Source organism: Nycticebus coucang, chromosome 10 (genome assembly GCF_027406575.1).
Source record: "Nycticebus coucang isolate mNycCou1 chromosome 10, mNycCou1.pri, whole genome shotgun sequence".
NCBI classification, from domain to species: Eukaryota; Metazoa; Chordata; class Mammalia; order Primates; family Lorisidae; genus Nycticebus; species Nycticebus coucang.
Window position 1 is genome coordinate 20,103,195 of NC_069789.1, and position 24,034 is coordinate 20,127,228.

The 24,034-nt window shown below is 48.2% G+C and overlaps 1 protein-coding gene across 3 annotated transcripts in view; it reads left to right on the forward strand.

Annotated features, from left to right (window-relative positions):
* Positions 1-15,578, forward strand: part of SLC35F3 (solute carrier family 35 member F3) — a 486,918-nt gene extending 471,340 nt beyond the window's left edge. For all 3 annotated transcript variants that reach the window (XM_053607475.1, XM_053607477.1, XM_053607474.1), the window contains 5 exons: positions 1,434-1,653; positions 7,973-8,098; positions 10,165-10,357; positions 11,153-11,242; positions 14,115-15,578. In XM_053607475.1, coding sequence (XP_053463450.1) covers positions 1,434-1,653; positions 7,973-8,098; positions 10,165-10,357; positions 11,153-11,242; positions 14,115-14,350 — 865 coding nt within the window. In that variant the 3' untranslated portion in view covers positions 14,351-15,578. The remainder of the gene's footprint in view (positions 1-1,433; positions 1,654-7,972; positions 8,099-10,164; positions 10,358-11,152; positions 11,243-14,114) is intronic.
* Positions 15,579-24,034: the final 8,456 nt, after the last annotated feature.

The following is a 24,034-nucleotide window of genomic DNA, read 5'->3' on the forward strand; positions in this document are numbered from 1 at the left end:
TCTCCTACCCTCTTGCACTTTAATAAGTTTTCTCTTTCTTCTTTGGATATCCTATCATTGAATAATGAACAAAGGCAAATTTCCTTTTAGATTAATAGTAAAAACAGACAATAAAATTAAATTAAAAACCTTAGCCGGTCCCCTTTGACTATTGTTTTTAATGTTCCTCCTTTATCTCTGCCGTTAATATAAAGTGGCCCAGGCTGGAGCTGTTCGCATCCCCTCAGTGTGTTTCATTGACTCCAGTGGTGTGTTTGCTTTTGCTCTCATGTTGGTTCATTTAGGCCTGAGTCTACGTCTAAATCGCGGATGAGCTGTGTCCCAGCCTGGCCTGTTCATCACCCACTGTGGCCAGGCAGCGCCATGACTGTGAGCCTGCACAGGGTCCCCTGCAGGAGCAGTGCGTCCTCACTCATCTGTCACCTTGCCTAGCTCACCAGACCCAACAGAACTACGATCTTCACTCCCTGACGGTCAAGGAAACAGGCTACTCTCTGTAGACCCAGCCCTTCTTGCTGGGTCTTCTCCAGGCCTGTGACCCATGGCCTTCTCTCCTTCCCCCTTCTGCGTGTGGAAGATGGATCCCTCCCCCTAGAATCAATCACAGAGCTGATTTTCTCCTACAGGTGTTCCCTCATCTAACTCCCCCTTAAGACCCCAAACTCCTGGGTACGCTTATTCTTCCTGTGGTAGATGGTCTATTAGAGAAGCAGAAACATGAACTTCCACACAGTGAATAGCAGGCTCTAAAAATGGCCTCATGGAGAAAATACATGTAGAGAATTAACACTATTTGTATCATAGTCAAAATGTGTTAGGTATGCCCAAGAAGTGACTGCTTTTACCTGATCTCAAAGACAATTTCAATTTGGGGTAAAAATGTATTTATTTATTTTTTGTGTGTGTGTGGTTTTTGGCCGGGGCCGGATTTGAACCCACCACCTCTGGTATATGGGGCCAGCACCCTACTCCTTGAGCCACAGGCACTGCCCGGTAAAAATGTATTTTTTAAAATAAGTGTCAATAAGGTCTCTTCAAGTATCCATCTTTCTCCATCACCATTTTCCTCCCTTCCAAAAAGCCATGATGACTTCCTTCTCTTAAACTCAGCAAGCGACAGAATCCCTTAGTCAATTATGCTAGAGTTGCACCTTTAGGTCAGGTGATCCCAACATTACCTTCTAGGTAGAACCATCAATTCCAAACTCAACGTGAACAGAAGGAATAATCCACGATGTCAGACCACTGTGCAAAATGTTCTTCAGTGGACTAGAGTAATAGGTCAAAGAGCTTTAGCAGAAAGGTATTTATTAAAAATAATAAAAAGACCCTACCCCTTCCTATGTTTGCTAAAAGACAAACTGGTTGTAGGAAAAAACTGATCTGTCTAAACCCAAGAATATAATAACACTGCCTCTCTTTCCTTGTTTTAGGGAATGCTGTCGATTTTTTGGAGACAATGGCTTGACTTTGAAGGTGTTTTTTACCAAGGCAGCACCCTTTGGTGTTCTTTGGACACTCACAAACTACCTGTACTTACATGCAATAAAGAAAATAAACACTACGGATGTCTCCGTGTTGTTCTGCTGCAACAAAGCTTTTGTGTTCTTGCTCTCATGGATCGTTCTCAGGGACAGGTTCATGGGAGTGAGGGTAAGTTCCTTATTATCTGTCTTCCTCCCTCACTCAGTCATGTCAGCCAAAACCTGCCCATTGGCTTGCTTAGCTCCATGTGCTGGATCATGAGCATAAGCTGCTGACCACTCTCCTTCTGATTTGCAGCAGAAAAAGAGCCCGGCAGAGGGCCGGTGCTTGGTGTGCCTTGCGAACTTTCTTGCTTGCAAACCATACTAGACAAGCATTCATTAAAGCACCTTTCATTTCAAGCATTTCAACAAGCATTCCCTAAAGTGTGTGCCAGTCGGGGACCCAGCCTGGGAATGGCACCGCACTCCGCTCTCTCTGCGCTCACCCTTCCACCATGGGCGGCTTCCCAGCTGCAGTGTGTGGCCTGACTGTGCCCTGCAGCCTGGAGCGTTCTGCTAGCGGTGTCTCTCTCTGATAAGGGTGTGTGTGAAATACAAAGGCTCCTCCAGGTGTGCATGCGATCTTGGCCCTTTGCCTGGACCATGTACACACAGCTGGAGTGAGCCAGGTATGCTCATGATTTGTCCAGGTTGCAAAGGCTCAGTTTCACTTCCTTCATACTGCAGACAAAGGGGAAATGAAATTTTATCCCCGTCATTTCACAACCAAGACTTAGTCAATTACATTAAAAGCTAGCCAAATTTAGCTAGTCACACTTCATAACAGTTGTATGAAATAGGATAAGTGTGCTGTCAAATACCAGCTGAAACATAGAGGGGTCCCGCCCTGAATAAAGGGAACAGGTGACATTTAGCATGGACAGTCCTAGTGACTTCTGCCTGGCTCCCTCTGGCGGCCATGAGCTACTACTGCCCCATCTTCACCTTGCTGCAAACCAGTATATTTCACCAGCCAGCTTTTGTAGCTAGAAAGCATCGCTTACTCCTCTTACAAAGCTAAACCTGCACATGAGCAGGACAGGCTCGGGGCCCTCTACCTCCATCCTTCCCTCACTGTCTTGGAACAGTGACATCACCCTAATGGTAGATTCACGCCCACCTAAGTTACCCAAACAGCGGTGGGGACATGAGTCAACTGCTGAGTTGTATTTTTAGCTTGCAGTAGGGGAAAAGTTTGTTTTTGAGGCTTAGTGCTAATTTTGGAATAAAAACTCAATCCCTATGCTGCCACCCAGGGAAGCTTTCAGCAAATAAATGACCTAATACATCATCTACAAGAAAGGCAGGTAGTTCCAGCAATAAACCCTGGACAGCCTGCCTGGCTCCACGCTGAAGACATGAACGTCCCGGGCCCCCTGCTGCGGATGCATGGCCTTCTTCACTTTGGTTTGATGCAAAGAGCTAAACACATGGAACTTTGGGGTATGATTGTGATGTCTCCAACAAGTTCCAAATAAGAGGATGGTCAAGGTTAATTCTGCTTCTAGCACAAGAACATAATTTTTTTGAGGTTCAGAGAAGGAGGTGTGAAAAAATACTCAGAGGCTTACAGAGAGCAATATGGCACTTCTAGGTCTTTTCTTTGTGATCACCGTACATGGATAAGAGATGAAACACAGCATCCCTGGACGATGACCTGGTCTGGCCCTGCTGGCCACTTGACTGGTTTGGTCTGTGCTGACCACTGTATACTGAGCAAAGCTTGTGGTGAACGCCTTTGGGCCTCGGCTAGCTCTGAAATGGAGATCCAAGGAGCCAGAGCTGTGATGGAGTTGTGTTACTAGCAAAGCACTGTAGGGTAGTCTCTATAATAGTCCTTACTCTTCTTGGATATATGTGGCCATATGGAAGAGCTCCCCCTAGAGTTGGGATGCATTTCCCTCCTCTTTTCTTCAAGAGTTCAGAGTCAGCAAAATCCATGAGACACCAGCAGCTCACCAGAGTCAAGGTTTCTCCTTAATAAGCAGTTGGAGATTTAGGTCCGAGTTGGTATCTAACTGGTGCATGGGCTTGCTCAGACTTCACTCGGAATGCTGGGGTAGCTAGCACCTTCCACCAGGTAATTTTCCAAAAATTGTGGAGGACCGAGCAATATGAACTTGAGAGTCACCCGTGAAAACCACAATGCAGGCTCAGCCTAACACTTGCGAAACATATTGCACAGGATATTGGTGTTATTAAGGCAGTTACTCAGACCACAAGGGCTGCTGTTCCTGGAAGACATCAGCAGGTCCAAATCATGCGGACAGACACGAATAGAAGCACATGTGTCTGTCCTGCGATGCTGTGTGATCCCAGACACCCACAGCATCAGAATGTGAAAAGTTGTAGGGGTGTGTATTCACAAGGAGCCCAAACTGGCTTATGTGTCACTATTTGTATCCAAGTCCTGGCTCTCCAGGTCAACAGCGAGGTGCTCCAGGCTGGAAACTAGTGACTAGGCTGTAGATCTTGGTTCTACTCTCACTGGACTTTGAACAAATTACTAAACATCTCTGAGCCTTGGTTACTTCATCTTTAAAATGGGCAGAATATTTGTATCCATCACACTGAATAGGTGTGAGAATAAAATAAGATGATGCATGCCTGGCACATAAAACTCAGTAATGCTGTATTTTCTCAATGTTCTTATTCTTACTATTCCTTCTTTAGAAGGGGTTAGAGGACCAGCCCAATTTTTCTGTTGGCAGGGTCAGAAGTGGACAACATTTAGGGAGGCAGGATTGGATGGCAGAAGCAACCACAGGATGAGAGTGGGTAGAGTGTCAGGTGCAGGACACCCACCTAGCTGCGGTCAGATGCCCCGAGACCACCCCAGCCTCCATGTCAGAGGAAATGGAAGGTGGGATTCTCTTATTGTTCAAGGCCGTTCATAACCACCCATCACAAGGAGGGCTTTCAAACCAGCAGGGGTGGGGGAAGGAACAAGAAGGTGAGCTAAGAGATCACCCACATGGGTCCTTTTTCCAAGATCAGTTCCCACCTCAATCAGATTCCAGCTGATGTTTCTAACAATCAAAATTATTTCCAGTGTTTCAACAGAAGCCATCCCTGAACAGTACAGCCCTGGATCCTGACTCCCCTTTGTGTGGGAGGCTGTCCCTGCAACCAGAGCCCAGCTCTGGGGAGGACACAGGGTGCAGGGAGCTGATAGAGCTCACAGTCTAGGCCTCTCTCCACTCGGAAACAAGAAGAGTGGACAAGAAGGTCTCTTGATTCTCACCAAGCTCTAATATCCCCTGAGTTGGTGACAGCAGTCCAGAAGCTGGGAGGAAAAGAGTTGGGGGGGAAATGTACTTAAAAAATCATTCAGTCCAAGCGCAATGGCTCATGCCTGTCCCCAAGTGCAGTTGAGACAGTAGGATCACTTGAGGGCCGGAGTTCAAGACCAGCCTGGGCAATAGTGAGACCCCATCTCTACACTCACACGCACAAAATAAATGAATAACCAGTCCTTTCTTTTCCTTCTATAAAATTGCTTCAAACTGTACAAATCAAAAAAAGCATCCAAATGGGGTTCTGTCTGGCAGAGAACACGCAGCCCATCACAGCTTTCCCAGCATGAGAGAGAAACCCCAGTCTGAAAGGTGGTTAGAGTCCACCAACCCTCCTTGTCTCTCCATATGGCTCGAGGGTTTCCCCCCCACCCTCCCTTTCCACCCCCACAGAGTAGACACAGTACTGGGGGTGCGATGCTAACTAATGCCAGAGCCCTTGGGTTATGACAGTGAGTCACTGTGCCGAGTGAGGACATGAAGACGCTAAATAGCAACGTCCAGGCCTGGGTGCCCTTCAGGGGACTGTTGGTTCCTTGTCACCAATGATTTATTCCCCAGATGACGTAGAGATGGTGGCTGTCACCAGTTTCAGGCCACCATTCCCTGTCAGTCCTTGTTTCAGGATCGGTCAGTGGAGAGCATGGGGCAGGGGAAAAGGGCACAAGCCCCTTGTCCTTTCTGTGGACACAGACTCAGCACCCTCCCCAGGGATGCCTGGAATGGAGCTTGTGAAACCACAGGACGAACTTGACTGGCCTGCCCTGCCAGAGAGTTCATTTTAGGAAATAGGCAAGGAAATGCTTTCTGTGAAAACCAGGAAACTCAAGATTTGTTAGGGTGTAAAATGTAAAAAGACAGAACTGGAACCTTCAAAGGAATTTCAGGCTACAGTAGAAGGACGCTTGGGCTCTGCCTCCAAAGCTACAGGGCACGCTTCCAATCTTTCGTGCTCTGAGGGGAACTGACGGCGAGGTGGGAGCCCCCAGCTGACGTCTCGGCCCTCGGCTCAGCGAGCGGGGGACCCGCAGCCAGCTGTGTCAACCCTGAGACTTGTGGCTGGGACCCCCAGAGAAGACTAGGAGGTATGAATGAGGGGACCTCCATCCCCGGCCCACCTGCCGCAGTGAACTGAAGGGGAGCAGGTCTCCCTGCTGTTTATCTCCTTGGCTGACCGAAAGGTCAGCGGCCGGCCATGTGCACACACACACCCTGCCTCTTCCCCCAGCTCTTCTCACAGCACAGCTCGGGCAGAAGCTTTTAGCCATTTATTATTTAATCAATAGAGAAGAGAGAGGAAGAGGTTGGAAATCTGCCCTGCAAATCTTCAGAAAAAAATAACCACTGTTTTCCTGAATTTCCTCCAACTTCAGCCCAGCCGTAAGTTGGGAAAGACTCAAGTGCCAAATCGTTTAGAGTTTGCCGTTTTCTTCCCTCCCTTCTTTCCTTCTATTTCTCTTCCTCTTTCTCGCCGGTATTTCTGATGCCACCCAGGCGGAAACGTTCCTCACAGCCTCCTTGCCTCCGTTTCTCTGGAGCAGAAAGCACCCCTTTCCCTGCCTGCTTTTTACCTTTGGTGGCGCAGGGGGCGGGGGTCACGGTTCACTTACCATCTCACCATGTCTGTTTCTTTCTTTTAATGAGCAGGTGTACACAGTACACGTAGCGTTGAATATGAAATATGTGCGGATATGTGATGCAGAACAGTGCATTTCAAACGAATTTCTAAACCAGAAGGGACAAGTAGGCAGGTGGGGCCCCCACTTCTCTAGCACCTCACAACCATCTGTTCTCGCTGGGCCCTCCGTGTCCCTGGCGCTGTGTGGAAATACCGTGTGAGCTATACCCTCGGAGAAGCATAGACCTCAGACAGACTGCCCAGGATTCAACCACACTTTTTACTAATCCAAAAATGTTATATTTAAGCCACTCTAGGAGTATAGTTGGCAATAGCTCGCTGAGGGAATCAGACTTTCCTGTTTATATACACAAGCACCAACTTTGCCATCAGACGGACCTGAAATGTGTGCCTCTGCTCTTCCATGCGACAGCTGTGTGACTTTGAGCAAGTTACATAACCTCTCTGAGCCTAGGTTTTCATGTCTAGGAAATGAGGGAGGGTGACAATATCTACCTATTTTGAGACTAAAAGGAGAAATACATAGAACACACTTATCCTACAGCCCCTCAGTAAATGTTAGTTATTTGGTATTGTTACAGATAGCTGAAGCCAACTTCGAGCGCTCTGTAAGAGGGATAAATTCTCAAGGCAGTGCAGTGGTTAAAACTTCTACTGCATACGTTGGTTCTGCTGACAGCACCCGCTCCCCACCTCCCTCCCAGGGACATTGACGCAACTCCTGGCCACCTGTGTTGATTCTCTGTGTCGGTGCATTTTTCTCCTTAGGGTAATACTGTCCCAGAAAGTTTACCTCCTATTTATTCGCACATAGCAATTTTACTTTGCACAACAGTACCGTGTACATCTTCACAAAGCTCTCCGTGCCACTGAGGAGTCAGTAGCTGGACGATAATAAGATTGAGGACAATTGCTGGGGCTGGGGGCAGAAGGCCTGCGGCTGCTAAGGACAAGGACTGCACCTCCAGGGCCAGGGCATTGCTCGTAGCCCTGATTGGCAGGTGACGTTTTGTCAGGCCCCCCAGCTGGCATGGGAAAAGGGAACAAGATCTGCTGCCCTCATGGCCCCTTCCCTGTCGAGATATAAAATATATACACACAAGGTCACACAAGATAGTTTCAGAGGTTGGGGAAGATCTCAGGTCATTTCCAGGTCCTGCACAGGGACTGTCGACCAGGCCCTGTCCCAACCAGCTACCCATCATCACCTCCTTCTCAAGCGCCCCAGAATCCCAGGGACTGGCCACCACCTGTGCTAAGTTACTCCTTGCTGGCAAGTGTCTCTGGCTCTCCCGTCACGCCACGCTTTGCTAAGTGCCCCCTTTAAACAGCAACAAGAAATCTAGACAGGGATCAGCCTTTGCCTATTCCTCTCCCAAGGAAGCCTGGGAAGGGGACACCACTCACCTCTCACATGGCTGAACCCCACATGTTTTCAGCTTCTTGGCACTTGCGTCACCCGTCTGACTCACCGCCACTACCCTGATCATCTTTTTCTTCCCTCTGTTCAGATTGTAGCTGCCATCCTCGCCATTGCTGGCATTGTGATGATGACCTATGCTGACGGCTTCCACAGCCACTCTGTCATCGGCATCGCGCTGGTCGTGGGCTCCGCATCCATGTCTGCCCTCTACAAGGTACGCGTGGGAGACTCCTCCGCCAGGGCGCCCGGCCTCAGGCAGCTGGTGCCTCCTACTTTGGGGGAGGCTCTGATGGTGCCCGTGCTTAGAGATAAGTAGCTGTTTTCTTTTCATTCTCTTTCTCTCTTTTTTTTTTTTTGAGAAACTGTCTTGGTTGCCTCTTGTAGACTGCCATGGTGTCATAGCTCAGAGCAACCTCACACTCCTGGGTTCAAGAGATCCTTCTACCTCAGCCTCCCGAGCAGCTGGGACTACAGCCACCTGCCACCACATCTGGCTAACTTTCCTATTTTTAGTAGAGACATGTCTTGCTCCTGCTCAGGCTGACAAGGAGCTGTTTGCAATGCACACAAGGCAGATGGAGACTTCCACCAAGGGCCAATGGATGGTGTGGCTGCTCTGGGTTTGGGCTCTCTGGACATTTGCATCCATGGCCAGATAAGTGTAGTACTTGAGATAAAGCAGGTGGGTAGGCAGAGTCAGGTTCCTGACTTCACTGCTTGGACAGGAACTGGAGAAGAACCAGGGGCCTGAGTGCCTGTCTCTGTGTTTGCTCAGATGAGTTCCCACCTGGCGGCCTTGTGGGCTGCAGACTTAGACATCTGATGCAGCTTTGTTCTGCGAATCTTCACCCACAGTTTCTGTAGCTGTCAATGCTCAGTGTGACACTCAGATGCCTTCCAAGCCTTGTAGACTAAATAAAGGCAAGACTGCTACTATGGGAATTATAAAATATTTTTGACAAAATGTTGGGAATCATTGGAAAGCCCTTCCCAGATGCAGGTATAGAGGAAACAAATTTTTAATCCACAGTCGGGTGCTTCATCCTGTTCACCCCTTCCTGAATGCAGCCCTCCAGCTGCGCCTGCCCCTCACCTCCTTCCCTCCCTTGTCCTTAGACCCACAGGAGAGAATGCAAATCTATTCAGGTCTCCAATTCGGAAAACTGACCTGGAGGACTCAATGAGAAGTGAGATTTTGGCTGTGAGACTTACCTGCCAGACAGTCGGATAGAGAGAACTAAGTTCTGTACAAAGTCATAAAAAGCAGCCTCTTCTCCCCTCCTCCGGGAGGGCCATGTGTTATGGGTTTGGAAAAGTGAGATAACTCTCCCTTCTTATTCTCCATCAGTTCCCTGCCCTCACTGCCTGCCAAGGAAGACATACACATCATTTTTTTCCTCTGGAACACCCGTCCCTAGGGTGATCTGATAATTGAGCATCATTCTGAGGCTTCAAAGCCACTGTCCAAATGTGGAAAATGTTACAAAGCTACACGCCTCTGTACTCACTCAGCGGCGTGCTCACGAGGAGCAGAGAGCCTGTAGAGACACAGTCCACGCCAAGCATGGTGCGCTGTCCCCATCTCTGTCTCCATCTCCCCTGCTGCCTACGATCCATCCAGAGGGCCTTCTAGGCGAGTCTGATTACGTCCCTTCCAGCACTGCCTGCATATATTCCAGGAGACACCTGAGCGCACGGAGGAGGCAGGAGAAGGGGGAGGGACAGCCATGCAGGGCCCCAGACCAGGCCACAGGCCACCGGACACAGATGCAGCTCTAAGTTCTGCTTCTGGCCACTTGCATCACATTTGTCCCTCTCCTCTCAGCCTGTCAAGGACCTGAAATGATGTACAAAGAAGAACAGGGGCAAAAATATAAGTGTGTGGTGCCTCCCACTAAAACCATCCCTGGAAGGGATGACAGAGTCTCTCACCTCCAATAAATAGAAAACATCTTTATAGCCAAAGCCCTTTTACTTAGGGGAGATGGTGTTCAAACTGTGTTGCACCAGGTCAGGGATCCATTTTCAGGGACCCCAAGAGGATGTGCGATCACGGCAGACACGGGTGGATCTCTGATTAATGTGGCGTCATGAACACAGCACAGACACATGGAGCCCAGGGTGAAACCTGTTTCTCCTGAAGGTGCCGTGTGTACAGTCAGAGAGTAACGCACAGTTCACACCCTGTTAAGTAGCCCTGGCACGTGGCGCCCCTCTTCTCCTGTAACAGCTGGGCATCTGACGTGAGCCTTCAGCCCTCCCCCTCTGCTTTCCCCACAGGTTTTGTTCAAGCTCCTCCTGGGCAGTGCTAAGTTTGGAGAAGCCGCCTTATTTCTGTCCATTTTGGGTGTGTTTAACATCCTCTTCATCACCTGCATTCCCGTCATCCTCTACTTTACCAAAGTGGAGTTCTGGAGCTCCTTCGGCGACATTCCCTGGGGAAACCTTTGTGGATTTTCAGTTCTCTTATTGAGTAAGTGGCTATCGTCTCGCCCAGAATCCCCAGAGAGCGATGACTGACAGGGACTCCTGGGAAACCCAGGCCCTGAAGGAGAAACACAGTGTGTATTGTTATTCCGAAGGTTTCGTTGCTTTTCAAGATCTCTGGGTTTCACAAAGTCGTCTTCGAAATGACGACACTGGATTCTAATTCTAGAACCAGATCCCCTGTAGTAGTGACACAGCTGCTGCTCTGAATGGTGAACTCATAACCCTTGTAGATGACCCGCTAAGAATGGGATGGCAAGAGGCCAACATAACACACACAGATCTCTAGGTCAGGTTCAGTGAGTGCCATCAGTTTTCATTATTAGTAACGTCGTGATGGTCATTGTCTCCATTACTCAGTGTCAATCTAGTATTACTTACTAGAAAAGGAGAGAAGCAACCCAGGGGGGGTGACTCGCTCAGTTTCCCTCTAAAAGCGCAGACCCCAAAGCTCCTATTCACACCCTCACCCCACAAGCCCCACTGGCAGAAGAAAAGCAAAGCATTCCTGCTGCCTTCTCACTGGCTGCCTTTTCCAAATTTCTTTTCCCTTTTTCAAAACTCAGGGCAATTACAGAGGGACTGAGCAGTCAGGTTGTCTGTCCCTAATCCCAAGCCCTGGAGCCCCCAGAGGAACCTCCAGCTCACCGAATCAGAACAAAACGTCACTGTAGTCGCTACGACTCTGGCCTCGTCAGAGAAACTCCGGTCAGATAGGCGGCCAGGAGGCAAGGCCCAGGGCGGTCACGAGTAACACCTGTTTTCGCCTTCTTTATTTCAGCGTTCAATATTGTGTTAAATTTTGGAATCGCCGTTACTTATCCCACTCTGATGTCTCTTGGAATCGTCCTCAGTGTACCTGTGAATGCAGGTAAACCTACATGGCTTTCTGTGTCTGCTCTAAACACACACACTCGCACGTACACTCACACGCACACTTGCACACACTCACAAACATACATGCTCTCATACACTCACATGCACACACTTACACACACTTGTGCACACAACCACATGTACATACACACATTCTCACACACACCCATGTACACACATCCATACTTGTGCATACATGTGCTCACACTCACATGCACACACATACACACATGTACACACACACTTGTGCACACAACCACATGTACATACACACACATACACCCATGTACACACATCCATACTTGTGCATACATGTGCTCACACTCACATGCACACACATACACACATGTACACACACACATACACACACTCATACATTCTCACATATACACTCATGCAGACCTGTATACACACATTTGCTCACACATACACACTCTCACAGACATACACACAATACACTTTCACACATACGCTACCATATACACTCACATACATTCTTTCTGAGCCTGGTATAGAATGCATGTTAAACCTTTTGCCAAGAAAAAAGAGCATTTAGATAAAATGTTGATGTTGGTTATATGTACTATACATACTATTTTCTCCATAACGGATTGATTTTCGCACACACCACACCAAGACACAGAATATCTAAAGCCATTTCTGTTCTAACTAGTGTGGGGAGCACAGATGAATGTCATTAGTATTATTAGTAAATGTAGAAAATTAAACAGCAGAAAACATTACTATCTGCAAGTAGCTTTCTGGGGGAGAGATTTGCTCAGACTATGACACGGAACATATGAACGTCATCGTCCTCTACTCCCGGAAAAGCAAGCACGAGCACGTCTAGGACCTTACTTCATGCTCCCCTGGGGATTCACTACTGGTGTCCACTGCACCCAGTAGACAGCTCTCTCAAAAACTTGTCATCACCTGTCCCTCCCTGCCTTCCTTACACTGGTATAAACTTTGGCCTTTTCCCCAGAATTCCCTGGCCTCACCCCCAACCTCCCTATGCATCTTTCTCTCAGCCGGAAGAGGGCTGTGGACAATGCCTCCTCCCCAAGGCCCTGGCACAGTGTCCCCCAAAGCCATCTCCTGAATGTCCCCACTCTCAGGCCGTGAGAGGCTCTGCCTCCCCAGGAAGGCCGTGCCCATCTGCTATGGTGTTAGAAGCACAAGGAAAGCAACTTCCAGTTTCCTGAGCCCTCTCCTGTGAATTGGCTTCTTACTCTGCTGTCCCACATGTGTTTTCTGTGCCCATCACGGCCCTGGCGCTTCTTCCATCAGGGTCTTGGCAGCATGTGTCAGGCGCCAGGAGCCTAGAGTCTGACTCAACACCACCATGGCCTCCTGGAGGTCTGTAGTCCCAAGTCATCAGCTCTGGGCCCTGCACCCCTGTCTTTGCTACTCTGCTTGATGTAAGAACTGAATGAAATACTCTATGGACAGCACTTTAAGATGCAAAAAGAATCTAAGCTCCTGGATTGCTGGTAAAAAGTGGTCCAGACACACTGCAGGCTTCTGAAATATGACTTATCAACATCCTCCCCCTACAGTCTTTGCATCTTTAATTTATAGTCACACGGTGTTTCTCTCTCAAGAAGACATATTCCAGCTAAGTCTAATATAGAGACCTATTTTGAGCATAGAATATAGCCAGGTGGTCAATAATTTATTACTACTACAATGTAAGAGCTTCGATAATGTGTTGAAGGAAGGAATCACATTCAGCTCCTGATTGCAGGGAAGAAGCAGAGGAGATGCTGCTTGTCTGACTGGTCAGGGCGGAGCCACTGTGCAGCTTTCAGGACATTCCCTAACATCTGTTTGTGGGACAGGCTGGTTGAGTGTCTCCCACTGTTGAAGTAACAGAATGGTTTGCCCATATTAAAAATTAAAATACAGGCTTGGTGCAGTGGCTCACGCCTGTAATCCTAGCACTCTGGCAGGTGGATTGCCTGAGCTCACAGGTTCGAAACCAGCCCAAGTGAGAGCAAGACCCCTGTCTCTACTAAAAATAGAAAACCTGAGCCAAGAGGATAGCCTGAGCCCAGGTGTTGAAGGCTGCTGTGAGCTATGATACCATGGCACTCTACCCAGGTAGAGACTCTGTCTCAAAAAAAAAAAAAAAAAATTAAAATACAGTTGACCTTTGAAGAACAGGGGGTTAAAGGCTACAACCCTTGACACAGTTGAAAATCCGCATATAAATTGGTGAAACTCAACTACTGAAAGCCTGCTGTTGACCAGAAGCTTTACAGATGACATAAAGTTTATTAACACATATTTTGTACAGTTATGTATCATAGTCTGTATTCTTATAAGAAAGTAAGCTGGAGAAGAGAAGGTGTTTTTAAGAAAATCACTAAAAAGAGAGAATCCGTTGACTATTCGTTAATGGAAGTAGATCAGCATTAAGGCCTTCCTCCTCATAATCAGCATATGGAGTAGACAGGGTTACCCGGTCTGCTGTCTCAGAGGTGACAGAGGCGAAAATAATCCACTTCCAAACAAAATGCAAATCCATGTTGTTCAAGGGTTGACGTGTGGGGGGGGTGGGGGGAGGGGATAGACATGTGCCTTGCCTCTCACCTAAGTCAGTGTTTAAACTTGGGTGCCAGCTCAGTTAGGGGAAGTGAAATACAAGTGTGAGTCCTCACACCAGAGAGGTTTATAAAGTGAAGGGTGATTCACTCACTACAGGCAGCCCCAGCTGGAACAAAACCAATCTGAAGAGGATTCTGTGGTTCAGGGAGGACCCCACCCCTCCAGGCAGATGGGGATGCCCCAGGCCCTGCCCTGACACCACCCCCACCCCACCCCCACCCCCCGCAGGGGAGTAACCCGCTGCTCTGCCTCCACAGTGGTTGATCACTACACCAGTCAGATCGTCTTCAATGGGGTCCGGATCATCGCCATCATCATCATCGGCCTGGGTTTTCTGCTCCTGCTTCTGCCGGAAGAGTGGGACGTCTGGCTGATGAAGCTGCTCACCCGCCTCAAAGTGAGGAAGAAGGAGGAGCCTGCGGAGGGCGCTGCAGACCTGGGCTCGGGACCTCAGGGCAAGCACCGGAGAACCCGTCCTTCCTTTGCACGCTGATGCCGCTCTGGACTCGGTGGTGACACCCTCACAGTGTGACTGGGAGGTCTAGTCCTGGCGGAGGAGCCCCAGGGGGTAAGGTGTACATACCTGTGCAGTCTGGTCATCCACGGTAAGTCCTATGGTTTGTATTGGCATGTCCAATTTGCTTGCACTTTCCACATCAGACCTTCCACTTAACGGTACCAATTCAATATGAAAGAGGAAAGAAGGACCTCTCAGCGCTCAATCAATGAATGTGAAGCGGGTTCAAATGATCCTCTGCAGAGATTGTTTTGGAGGACTGAGGTTCTTGACAAGCCAGGGCAAATGTTCTGAATCTTAGCAGCCGAACATGACATTGAACACTGTGATTTTTTTTCAGCTATGGTAGGTCATATTTTGTTTTATACCAGAGCTGTACTCTTAATTTTAAGGAATTTCAATGAACCAAAAGATAACTGTCCATGAATTTGGTGGAGGGAGGGAGGGATGGCTGGGATGTGAAGAGGTGAGATGGACATGGATAATGGACATTGAAAACCATCAGAGGACAGTCTTGTGCCAGGAAACGGGAAGGGACGGATCAGTCCAAGCCACGCTGGCCGGCTCGCACGTGTCTGCGTAGATCATGCAAGAGAAATTACAGTGCCTTCTACAGAGCCCTCATCTTACCTATGTGAAGCGAGGTGACGTGATAAGTCACTGGCGCCGTCTTCTAATTTAGATGTAAAAACTTTAGAAACAAATAAAACTATATGTATGTGTGTGTGTGTGTGTGTGTGCGTGCAAACACGACAAAGCTGATGACCAGTGTCTATGGAACGTGGTCTGTGGGCACAGTAGGCGTTTAAGGTAGATGGTGCAGCGGGGCGATTGCTGGTTGCTTTTACTTCCCAACCAAGACTGAAAAACTATTTACTGAATCTGTAAACCTTTTTATCAGACTTTCAAGCACCAGGCTGTTTACTTACACACTTTAGGTCTGCCAGAAAATTCTATCTGTGATAGATCTGTAAAGAGGGACGGGGGTTAGAGTTTACTATTTTTGAAGTTTACATTGTTACATATGAAATGGAAACATTATTTTGAAATGTTGTCATAACCCAATGGTGCATTCTGTAACCATGGAGTCTTCTGTTTCCTGTGGGAAAGGGGCATTCATGACCTGAACTTTTTAGCAAATTACTATTCTGTCTCCATTACCTGTTTGGCCAAACAGATTAATAAAATATTTGAAAAAGAAGCATTCCGTGTTGTCTTGGTGACCACTTTGTCACTTTCCCACTGCACCGGGCCCTGCTGCAGCCTACCAGCACCTCCTAGGCAATAAGCCAGCGACTACCCCAGGGAAGGACGTGCTTGTTATGACCCTCCAGGCAGTTCTTCTCATTCCCCTCCCTCGAGGCACCTGCCCCTTCTCAGCTCTGCCTGTGCCTTTCTTCTCCCCGTTATTTTCAGACAGTTCCTCTGCTCAGCTTACACCTGTCTCTTAGAGCTGCCCAAGTGGCAGTCCTGGTTTCTAAATCCACAATGTCTTCTGGTTCGATCCCCACAATTGCCTGCCTGCCTTGGGTGCCCTAGCCTAACCCTGGCTTTACAGAGATTTACTAAGAAAGGGTGTGAGCGGAGAGGAAACGAGAGTCTCTTTGTACACCTCATGACATCACCCACACCTGCACTCAACACTCCATGCACCATTTCCTACCTGGTCTCTAAACCTGATTAATCTAGTTGTCCAAAGCAGAGAGGTCCTCTACCCAGCGTGTCCAGGGGTGTGCTTAGAGGGGCCAGCCAGGCAGCAGGATCCTGAAGTTGTCCCCTCCACCACCCTGTTGAGCTCCAAACCCCAGATCATCAGGCATTAGAGTCTCATAAAAAGCCACAACCCACGTCCCTCCAATGCGCAGTTTATAGTGGGGGTTCTGCTCCTGTGAGAATCTAAACTGCCTCTGATGTGACAGGATGCAGAGCGTGGTGACTCGATGCGGAGAGGCTGTCAACACAGATGAAGCTTTGCTCACCGGCCACCACCCACCTCCGACTTTGCAGCCCATTTCTTAACAGGCACAGCCCAGTACCAGTACATGCTGGGAGTGGGAATCACAGCTTTAAAGACTAAAAGTAAAGCCAAGACGGGGTACAAAGAGGGGACTGGAACTTCTGTCTGCAGATGATGAAGGAGACGACAAGTTCCAGGCAGCCTCCCGCTCTCTCCTTTCTTTCAGAATAGGATCATTTGGGACCAGAGGGAAGGAAGTGACCAGCCAGCCACCTTGCCATACAAAAGCCAGAGCTGTCCGTCAGAGGCCCCACTTGCTGGGGAGCCCCTGAGCCCCTGCCCTCCTCGTGCCTTCAAGGATAAACAGCAGCAGGCAACAAGAAGTCATGGCCGGAGACGCACCACCCTGCGGAACAGATGTGTTTCCAAATCTAACCAAGGTTGTGTAACATGAAAATCTTTATCTTCAATTTTAAAAACAAATGGATTGTCCTAAAAGTAGAATGTGGTGGCAGCTGCACAATTCTGTGAATATGCCAGAACTCAATAAAACACATCCTTTATAACGAGTGAGCTTTATAATATGTTAATTATACCTCAATAAAGCATTTAATAAATGGTTGCTTCACAAAATGATTTAAACTTTTTTTACCCAAATCTCAGAAGCGGAGAGGTATTTGTTGGGTTGTTTGCTCTTGGCTGCCCTGTGTCTGACCCCTGTTTCACGTGGTAGCTTGGCATTGCTGTGGGAGCAGAAGGCAGCAGATGCTCCATTTTGGACCCACCCACAACACAGGTGAGGCCAGGATGGTGTGAACGGGACTTGGCCTGAAGCAAGATGCTGGACTCCAGAGAGCAGCCCAGGAGGGTGGTCCTGACCAGGTAGGTCCTACAGTCCCTGTGTGACGCTGGCCTCTTCTCATCATGAAAGTCCATGGTTCTCGCTCGTTTCCACACAGATCCTCTGGCTCACAATGTCCCCAAGAGCCTTCTCATAAATTCTCTTTTGTTTGAGATAGCAAGACACCATTTCTGTTGCTTGAGTCCCAAAAGCTCTGAACAATATATAGGAGAAAGCTGGGATGGTCAAAGGAAAGTCGGACTTCTGCTTACTTGGGGGATTTGTTTGTTTTAACTTTCTGATACTCAGACTTCTTGCAGCTAGGCTAAGTATGGTCTAGCAGGGCTCCTAGGTCAAACTGCCTTAAGGAATGGATAACAATGACTTACAAGAAATACATTGATGCCATATGTATAATGCATACTTTTTGCTCAAATTTTTGAGGGAAAATAGGGATGTGTGTTATACATGAGTAGTAGGGCTTGGGAGCAGGAGTCCAGCGGGCCTGCTGGGGCTGCCCACCCTCCCTCCTGGGCCTGCCAGGCTCATGGGGTTCCATTCTGGGAAGATCCAGGATCTGGCAGGAGTGGGCCAGAGAAGCTTTTGCCAAGGGCCATGATCAGGGAGAGGGGCAGTGGTAGAGCTAGTGAGGCCCAAGGTCCAGCCCCACAGAGAGGCCTGGGAGCCCTGCACAGCCCCCTGGGACCCACATGGCTATCTGTAGGCCAAATGGCCTCAGAAGCTCCTGTGCCACCAGCCAGGAGTCACCTAGGCCATTTTGGCTGCCGCCCACAATGTGGCAGGGAGGGAAGTGGTCCTGGGAGAGAGGAAGAGGCACCCTTCCCAGAGCAGTGATGGGAGGGTGGTGCCAGGGAGCATTAGCACTCCCCAGATGTGTCTCTCCTGGGGGAAAGGCAGCCACTTTCTCAAGGAACATTTTCCTGAAAGTTTGGGCCAAAAACGTGGGAGAGCGTAATACACAGCAAAATATGGTAAAAGCTCTTCTTACTGCTTAATACTTAAATTTTGTCTTTCTTTTTTGACAGTCTCATTCTGTTGCCCTCTGATGCTATGACATCATAGCTCACAGCAACCTTAAATTCTTGGGCTTGAGCAATCCTCTTGCCTCAGCCACCCCAGTAGCTGGGACTACAGACACCTGCCACAATGTTCAGCTCATTTTTCTATTTTTAGTAGAGATATCTCATTCTTGCTTAGGCTGGTCTCAATCTCCTGAGCTCAATCAATCCACGCCTCAGCCTCCCAGAGTGCTAGGATTACAGGTGTGAGCCACCTCGCCCAGCCTTTTAAAACATTTTAAACAATAATATTGTCTCATCAATTTTTTTTTTTTGCACACTCAGCATTGGAAAATTCTTGAGAAAATTCTTTTCTTGAGTTAAAACAGTGGTAAACATCAGCTCAGATAAATTTGTTTCAAATTAATGAGAAAAGAGGAGTTAATAGAACTACAGAAAATGAGAGTTTATATAAATACAACTTAAGGTGTTGTGAAGTTTAGCTCAGGCCTTTTTTTTTTCCCTCAGTGAAAAGGAGTATATGGTTCCTGTAAAAAAAAAATTTAGGAATGCCTGTCACACACAATGACTGAGACTGTGGCAGGAGCAGCAGCAGTGGGGTGGCAGCAGCCTCTGAGGTGATGAGAGGGTGTTCCGGGGCGACCTCACTGTGAGGGGATGAGAGAGTGTCCCCAGGGGCAACCTCACTGTGAGGGGATGAGAGAGTGTCCCCAGGGGCAACCTCACTGTGAGGTGATGAGAGGGTGTCCTGGGGGGCGACCTCACTGTGAGGTGATGAGAGGGTGTCCTGGGGGACGACCTCACTGTGAGGTGATGAGAGGGCGTCCAGGGGGGCGACCTCACTGTGAGGTGATGAGAGGGCGTCCAGGGGGGCGACCTCACTGTGAGGTGATGAAAGGATGTCCTGGGGGGACAACCTCACTGTGAGGGGATAAGAGGATGTCCCGGGGGGACAACCTCACTGTGAGGGGATGAGAGGATGTCCCGGGGGGACGACCTCACTGTGAGGGGATGAGAGGGTGTCTGGGGGGACGACCTCACTGTGAGGTGATGAGAGGGCGTCCAGGGGGGTGACCTCACTGTGAGGTGATGAGAGGGCGTCCAGGGGGGCGACCTCACTGTGAGGTGATGAGAGGGCGTCCAGGGGGGCGACCTCACTGTGAGGTGATGAGAGGGCGTCCCGGGGGGACGACCTCACTGTGAGGTGATGAAAGGATGTCCCGGGGGGACAACCTCACTGTGAGGGGATGAGAGGGCGTGCTGGGGGGCGACCTCACTGTGAGGTGATGAGAGGGCGTGCGGGGGGACGACCTCACTGTGAGGTGATGAGAGGGCTTCCGGGGGGACTACCTCACTGTGAGGTGATGAGAGGGCGTCCGGGGGGGCGACCTCACTGTGAGGTGATGAGAGGGCGTGCGGGGGGACGACCTCACTGTGAGGTGATGAGAGGGCGTGCGGGGGGACGACCTCACTGTGAGGTGATGAGAGGGCGTGCTGGGGGGCGACCTCACTGTGAGGTGATGAGAGGGCATCCGGGGGGACGACCTCACTGTGAGGTGATGAGAGGGCGTGCTGGGGGGCGACCTCACTGTGAGGTGATGAGAGGGCATCCGGGGGGACGACCTCACTGTGAGGTGATGAGAGGGCGTCCGGGGGGACGACCTCACTGTGAGGTGATGAGAGGGCGTCCGGGGGGGCGACCTCACTGTGAGGTGATGAGAGGGCGTGCGGGGGGACGACCTCACTGTGAGGTGATGAGAGGGTGTGCGGGGCGGGGGGGGGGGCGCGGTGACCTCACTGTGAGGGAATGAGAGGGTGTCCGGGGAGCAACCTCACTGTGAGGGGATGAGAGGGTGACCGGGGGGCGACCTCACTGAGGGGGCAGAAGGGGCACAGGCACACAGATGAGACAACCAAATTCAAAGACCTCGCTCAGGCCCACCTGCAGTGGTGTATCTGGGGTCTGGAGGTGGCATTGTCAATAAATCCAAGGATATCAAATGGCCTGCACGCACTCCAGTGCAAAGCTGATACTCCTGACATCAGGCAGCCCTTCTCTGAGACGTGACTCAGGACCCAGATCCCTCCCTGCTGCTTTCTCCATCCTCAGTCAGCTTCAAGTCAGAGACAGGAAGCCTGGAAGGCACTCAGCTCACTGCTGCTCACACCAGGAAATACTTAAACCCTCAGTTCAAATCTTGGCACCAGCACCACATTGGGGTATTTCCCCCTCAAATCCTTACAACAGACCAGCAGTACTTAAGTCCAAAGCACATTTGGACGTGTAACTTTCTCCACCCTCCCCCATTCTGACACATTGAAGAGCCTTACTGCCTCAACAATTTTACAAATTACTTTTATCTAATATAATTTTTTTAAATTTTCTGATTGTATTTACTTTCCTTTGTATCAGAGTGCCTTCATATAGCCAAAGTCCCCTCAGCTTCCCCTGGACCTGCCAACTGGCCGCTTATCCTCTACAGCCTTGCCAAGGGGCATGCCAGCCATATCCTAGGTTAACAGAAAATACACTCCATCGCCCTCACTCCCTAAACAATCAGAAATGGAGGTTTTTTCATGCATCATAATTCTTATGTTATCATCGAATAAAGAGTTATTTTGTTTAGAAGATTGAATTTGCAGCACCATAACTGTCTCATCTGATGTCACTCTTGCATGGACTTAGTCCACAGCAATGTCCACCCTGCCACCTGTGTCTTTGCTACTTTCTCTCCTTGCCCGTCACTGAAAGACCAAATTCTGTTTTTGTGGGTTTTTTTTTTTTTTAAAGACAGAGTCTCACTATATCGCCCTTGGTAGCATGCCTAGGGTCACAGCTCACAGCAACCTCAAACTCTTTCACTTAAGCGATTCTCTTGCCTCAGCCTCCCAGGTAGCTGGGACTACAGGCGTCCACCACAAAGCCTGGCTATTTTTTGGTTGTAGTCGTCCTTGTTGTTTGGCAGGCCCGGGCTGGGTTTGAACCTGCCAGCTTTGGTGTATGTGGCTGGCGCCCTAGCCTCTGAGCTACAAACGCCTAGCCAAGAGAGTCCAAATTGTTAAAAACAGAAATCTCTTCAGATTCAGGTTCAGGGCATGGAAAAATAGTGCAGTGGTTCACAACATGAAATTTGGAGGCAAATAAAACTGGATTCATATCACAGCTCTACCACTTACAGTTCATGACCTTGGGCAAGTCACCTGACGTCTATTAGTGTGTTTTCTCACTAGTTATATGAGAATCACACTGGTCTTCAACTTACAAGGTTATCAAGATAAAACAATACATATAAAAGTTTAGCAATGTTCCTAGATATAAGTAGGTGCTGAATAAATAGCATTCACATTAGCATCACCATCATCATCATCATGGCAGCTCTGCCAACCTTGAGCAATGATTTCCTCTGAACAGAACTGTCAGGGTTATGACTGTACTTTCCTGATTCTCATCCTCTATTTGTAATTCCACTCTCTCACCCTGCCCCCTTTTTTCTCCCCTTCCGTTTCTCTCCCTCTCTCTCTCCCTCTCCCTGTTCCTCTCTCTCCCTCTCTCTCTCTTCTTCTCTCTCCCTCTCTCTCTCTTCTTCTCTCTCCCTCTCTCTCTCTTCTTCTCTCTCCCTCTCTCTCTCTTCTTCTCTGTCCCTCTCTCTCTCTTCTTCTCTCTCCCTCTCTCTCTCCCTCTCTCTCCCTCTCTTCTCCCCCTTCTTGGTCTACTTTACCCATTACAGGCATTACACAGAGGGAGTGTCCATCCCTTTCCATCCCAAGCCACCTTCTCCTCTGTTTTCATCCTACTTTTTGTCTTTAATTTTCACACCTTTGAAAATCACTTTCAAATCCTCTCAACTAAACTGCAAATCTGAATGTTTAACTATCTCCCAGACATTTCTCCCAATATGTCCTAAGAGCTGTCTCGATCTTACAAACTAAAGGCACAATTTTCTCACCCCCAGATCTATTCCCCACTCTTAACCTATTAGTGTGACTTGGCATAATTATCATATTTTCCCTTCCATAAAATATTAATGCTATCTTTACGTCTTTCTCACTCCTACACCAGCACTAGCTATGCTATACACATCCATGTAAGTTGCATATTACTCCAAAGCATCTCTAGAAGCCTCCCCTCCACCCAACCTCCCCACCACCACCTACTTCATACCCCAGGCCATTATCACCCAGGGTGTAATAAGAGTCTTCTGCTCCATTCTTGCACCCTGTATGGCTATAATTGCCTCACTATCTTACACAGAGATCTTCAGGATCTTTCTAAGCTTTATTAAATAAATTTTCACTCCCTACCACAATTTGGCACTAAGCGACCTATTCAAACTCAGCTGCGGCTGCGTCTCCCAACATCCCCTGCCTTCCAACCACCCAGGACTGTTTACTATTTCTCAAATACATTCTATCTTCTCTGTCTCAGTAATGTGCTTAATTCTGCACGGATTCCCTCCTTTCCACTCCCCTCTTTCTGCTTGGCCAAATTCTATACATGCTTAAATATCTACTTCTGATGCTTCCTCCTTAATGAAACCTCCTCGTTCCCCCTACATGAATTAATATGCCTACTCTGTGACACCCCTCCATTGCAGTTTCTCTGCTTCTGCCTCACACCATAGATAAGACATCCTTAAGAGTAAAAGGAACAAAAAAGACCTAGCCTTGTGTTTTTTATTCTATTGCCCTTGGCACACAGCAGAGTGCTATACAAATAGTAGAGCACAAATGTTTATTGACTTGACTCCTTCTGTAAACTTTAAAATAATTAAACATCATTAATAACAGAGTCATACCTCTCTTAACTCTGAGAGCACAAGGTATACATCTTAGGCATCAGATATGTCCCATGATCAACCATCAGAGAACTCACCCAGGATCTTGTCAAATCATGATTCAAATCACCTAGACCATTCAAAATTATGTCAGTATTTTTCCCTTTAATCCTAAGATACATGAAAGTATTTTCACTTAGACGCCAAAACGGAGCTTTTCCTATTCAGTGTCATCCATATGTCCTCTGGACTTCCGCTGAACAAGTGCACAGGGGGTTCAGCATCCCCATTTTGTATCAGAATCCCTGTCATGCCAATAGCCTACGGTTAATGTAGGGAAGAGATCTATTTGGTCCTTGAGTTTGCACTAGGGACCCAGGAAAGACTGGATCTAAAATAGTCCTTCCTGAAATAAAGGAGTTGCTTGACCACTGATACAACCCAACCCTCAGGTGCTGGGAATGACCTGGATATTACTAAATTTCTCTCAGATCTCTCTGAATCATTTCAATTATTTTCCCAATAAAGACGCCAAAATTTATCAAAACATCCCTGCACAATACAAGCTCTGACTCCTGAGCACTCTGTGCATTTAGGGGAACAGCCTAGGATACCTAAAAGCTCTCCACTTTGAAGCCAATGTTAAGTCTTGGAAAGTCCTTACTAGTCATCCTAGGCCTAGGCAACTTCAGCCTTCAGATACTCCTGTCTTGAGCACTTCTAAATTTCCTCCCCTGGTTCTTGATCTACCACATGAATTAAGTATCATTGAATATTAAGCATTGTCACGTATAAAAGAAACCTTTGGATCAAAATTCTAAAACTCAAAAGAGAAAGATGTGAAATAAGAGTTACCCAAACTCAGAAAACAAATTGAAGAAAAGACAAGGTCATCTCAGAAATGAAGACTTTATAAAGTCCCCAGGTACAATAGATTTGACTGGCGATTTGAGTAGAAGAATGAGAAAAATCAAGAGGACTAAAATAAAATAAATGCAATAGGAATATAAGATCAGCAAAGAAAATCCAGTATTTCTAAAATATGAA